The sequence below is a fragment of the Lactuca virosa genome, chromosome 8 (genome assembly GCF_052849685.1).
Source record: "Lactuca virosa cultivar CGN04683 chromosome 8, Lactuca_virosa_CGN04683_v6, whole genome shotgun sequence".
NCBI lineage: Eukaryota > Viridiplantae > Streptophyta > Magnoliopsida > Asterales > Asteraceae > Lactuca > Lactuca virosa.
In genome coordinates this window covers 43395493-43398725 of record NC_136433.1, presented here as the reverse complement: position 1 = coordinate 43398725, position 3233 = coordinate 43395493, and the positions used below count along the sequence as shown (strand labels likewise).

General features: G+C 31.0%; 1 protein-coding gene across 1 annotated transcript; it reads left to right on the top strand.

The window, feature by feature from the left end:
* Positions 1–1582: 1582 nt before the first annotated feature.
* On the top strand, positions 1583–2443 carry LOC145130296 (uncharacterized). Its single transcript, XM_079065118.1, has one exon. It carries the CDS (start codon positions 1583–1585, stop codon positions 2441–2443), a length of 861 nt encoding a protein of 286 aa, XP_078921244.1.
* The last annotated feature ends 790 nt before the right edge of the window (positions 2444–3233 follow it).

The following is a 3233-nucleotide window of genomic DNA, read 5'->3' as shown; positions in this document are numbered from 1 at the left end:
CATTTTGGTGATTTTTGGTCATTTTGGTGATTTTATGTTATTTTTTATTATTTTATTTTTTTGCATGTAACAGCATCCTACTTTTGTATTTTGTTTTTTTTTTACTTTTATTTTTTCTGAAGGGCAAAATGTTATTGGCGTGTTTATGTTATTTTTTAGTTTTTTTTTTTTGCATATAATAGCATCGTACTTTTGTGTTTTGTTTTTTTTTTTACTTTTGTTTTTTTTTTTAGGGCAAAATGGGCAGATGGGTGACATTTTCATGGTTGTGTTAGACAGAATATGGTCCCAGGGGTATTTTAGTCTTTAATTGACTTTTTTGTTTTCTGTTTTGTCTAACAAATAACTCCTTTATCAATACATGATTTATAGGTAGTTTATCTAATTAATCATAACATAAGCTAAAAGTTTTTTGAGTGTAATCGATTATGTTTACCTTTTTATTCATTTTGGTGATTTTTGATCATTTTGGTGATTTTATGTTATTATTATTTATTTATTTATTTATTTTTTTGCATATAATAGCATCCTACTTTTGTGTTTTGTTTTTTTTTTACTTTTGTTTTTTCTGAAGGGCAAAATGGGCAGATGGGTGACATTTTCATGGTTGTGTTGGACAGAAAATCGTCCCAGGGGTATTTTAGTCTTTAATTAACTTTTTTGTTTTCTGTTTTGGCTCTCAGTTTTTATATAATTGATTTTTTTTTTTAATTTTGTTGTTCATCTTTATATATCAAGTAAACTTATTATAGATTACATTCATAAAAGTTGTAATATTTATTCTCATTTCATTGACTTTTCTAATTTTTTTTTACAGATATGGCTATTTCAAAGATTACATTCATAAAAGACATTGACCCAGTCAATTCGGATGTCACTATCAAAGTGAAAGTATTGAAATTATGGACGCTCAATTCTAAATTTAATGATAACGAAAAGTACTCCATCGAAATGATTTTCTTGGATGAATAGGTATATTCTTATTGTTTTCCATAAAAATATTGCATTTTATCATTCATTTTTTTTAAATATACTACTTGATTACAAATTGATAATGTTGTCTTGTATATTGAAGCTATTAAAGAAGCAAGCCATTCAGCTACTGGTTATTACCTACGGTCATTATTTTCAATGATGTTGATCTCTGATAGTTTGGGAAGACCAATATTTGTTTGGGAAAATACATGGGAATACCTTTCAGACGGAATTCTTTACAATCAACGACGCCGGTTAAAGTCTCCTGGTATAATACTTAGCTTTTATGAATTTAACCTTTATTTATATAAACCATATATTTGTATTTTTTTTCTAAGTTTATATTTACCATTCTACAGATTTATCCCTTACTGATCATCAATTGAAGAACTTGACTTTGTTTGAGATTGAATCATTTCTACTTCGTAACAATTCCACCCTCAAGAACTTCAAAGGCATGCCTTACCCAGATTTTGATTGTGTATCTTCTTCTAATAATCGTTTGATTGCTGAGGAGTTATCTTATGACATCACAAGTCTTCAAAACGAATTTTAGACACTGATTGTTTCATTAACAAATGAACAACGAGGTGTTTTTGAGGATGTCATGGCAGCAATTGAAGATAATAAAGGAGGTGTGTTTTTTGTTTATGGTTATGGTGGAACAGGCAAAACCTTTCTTTGGAAGACTTTATCAACAACTATCAGATCTAAAGGTCAAATTGTTTTGACTGTTGCTTCAAGTGGTATTGCTTCTTTGTTACTAACCGGAGGTAGAACAGCACACTCTCGCTTTGGTATTCCATTAAATCTTACTCAAAATTCAATTTGTTCTATAAATCGAGACAGTGATGCCTCCAAATTACTAAAACAAACATCGCTGATTATTTGGGATGAAGCGCCGATGGTTCATAAGCATGCATTTGAAGCATTGGATCGCACTTTAAGAGATGTTTTAAGTTTTGGTAACGTTAGGAACTCACATATCCCGTTTGGAGGTAAAGTAATCGTATTGGGAGGTGATTTTAGACAGATTCTACCAGTTGTTTCTAATGGTAGCAGACAAGAAATTGTCAACGCGTCGTTAAGTTCTTCATATATATGGACAAATTGCAAAGTTTTAAAATTAACGAAGAACATGAGGTTGACTGTTGGAAAAGATCCGTCTGAAATACAACAAACAAGGTTATTTGCAAATTGGCTCTTGGATACAGGAGAGGGAAATGCTGGTGGTTCTAATGATGGTGATGCAGTTATTCGTATTCCTGAAGATCTTCTTATTACTCAATCTTCTGATCCTATAGGTTCATTAATTGAGTTTGTATATCCATCACTTCTTGACAACTTGAACGATCCCAAATATTTTGAAGAAAGATCAATACTTGCACCGAAAAATGAAGTTGTTCAAGAAATAAATGATCGTCTGCTTTCATTGTTTCCTGGAGAAGAAAAAGAATACCTCAGTTAGATAGCATCTGCCAAACAGAGTTTATTCACAATCAGTTTGATGAGAGTTTATATTCACCTGATGTTCTAAATGGACTTAAAATCTCCGGTTTGCCAAACCATAAGTTGATTTTAAAGGTCGGTGTTCCGGTTATGTTACTAAGAAATATCGACCAGAAAAATGGGTTATGTAATGGTACTAGACTTCAGGTCGTATCATTGGGTAATCGCATCATAGAAACAGTGGTCTTAACTGGAAGTAACATTGGGCATCGAGTTTTTATTTCAAGGTTGTCTTTAACACCTTCAGACAACAAAATTCCATATAAGTTCAAAAGGAGACAATTTCCCCTAGCGGTTTGTTTTGCTATGACCATAAATAAAAGTCAGGGCCAATCGTTAAAAAGGGTTGGGTTGTTTTTGCGAGAACCGGTTTTCTCACACGGTCAGTTATACGTTGCTTTATCAAGAGTAAAGAGTAGAGAAGGACTGAAGTTATTGATTTTAGATAAGGATGATAATTTGACTAATAAAACTTCCAATGTTGTGTTCAAGGAAGTATTTCAAAATTTATGTTGAAGTTTTATGTTTATTTTTTTAAATCAAATAAAGTTGTACTTATTTACCATCCACAATCAAATGCTTTTTTATATTTATTAACTATTTTGTACTATATAAAATGTTTAACTTACCTCCCGTGGTTTCCACGGGTTTTAACCTAGTTGTATATCAAAAGTTGCTCGTTATACTCTCGAAAAGAATGGAATAGCTAAACAAAATAATAGAGCATTGGAAAACATTATTAATTAAAT

What these genes read in the sequence shown, in the direction of transcription:
- LOC145130296 (XM_079065118.1), top strand. Translation starts at nt 1,583, where the DNA reads ATGGCAGCAATTGAAGATAATAAAGGAGGTGTGTTTTTTGTTTATGGT.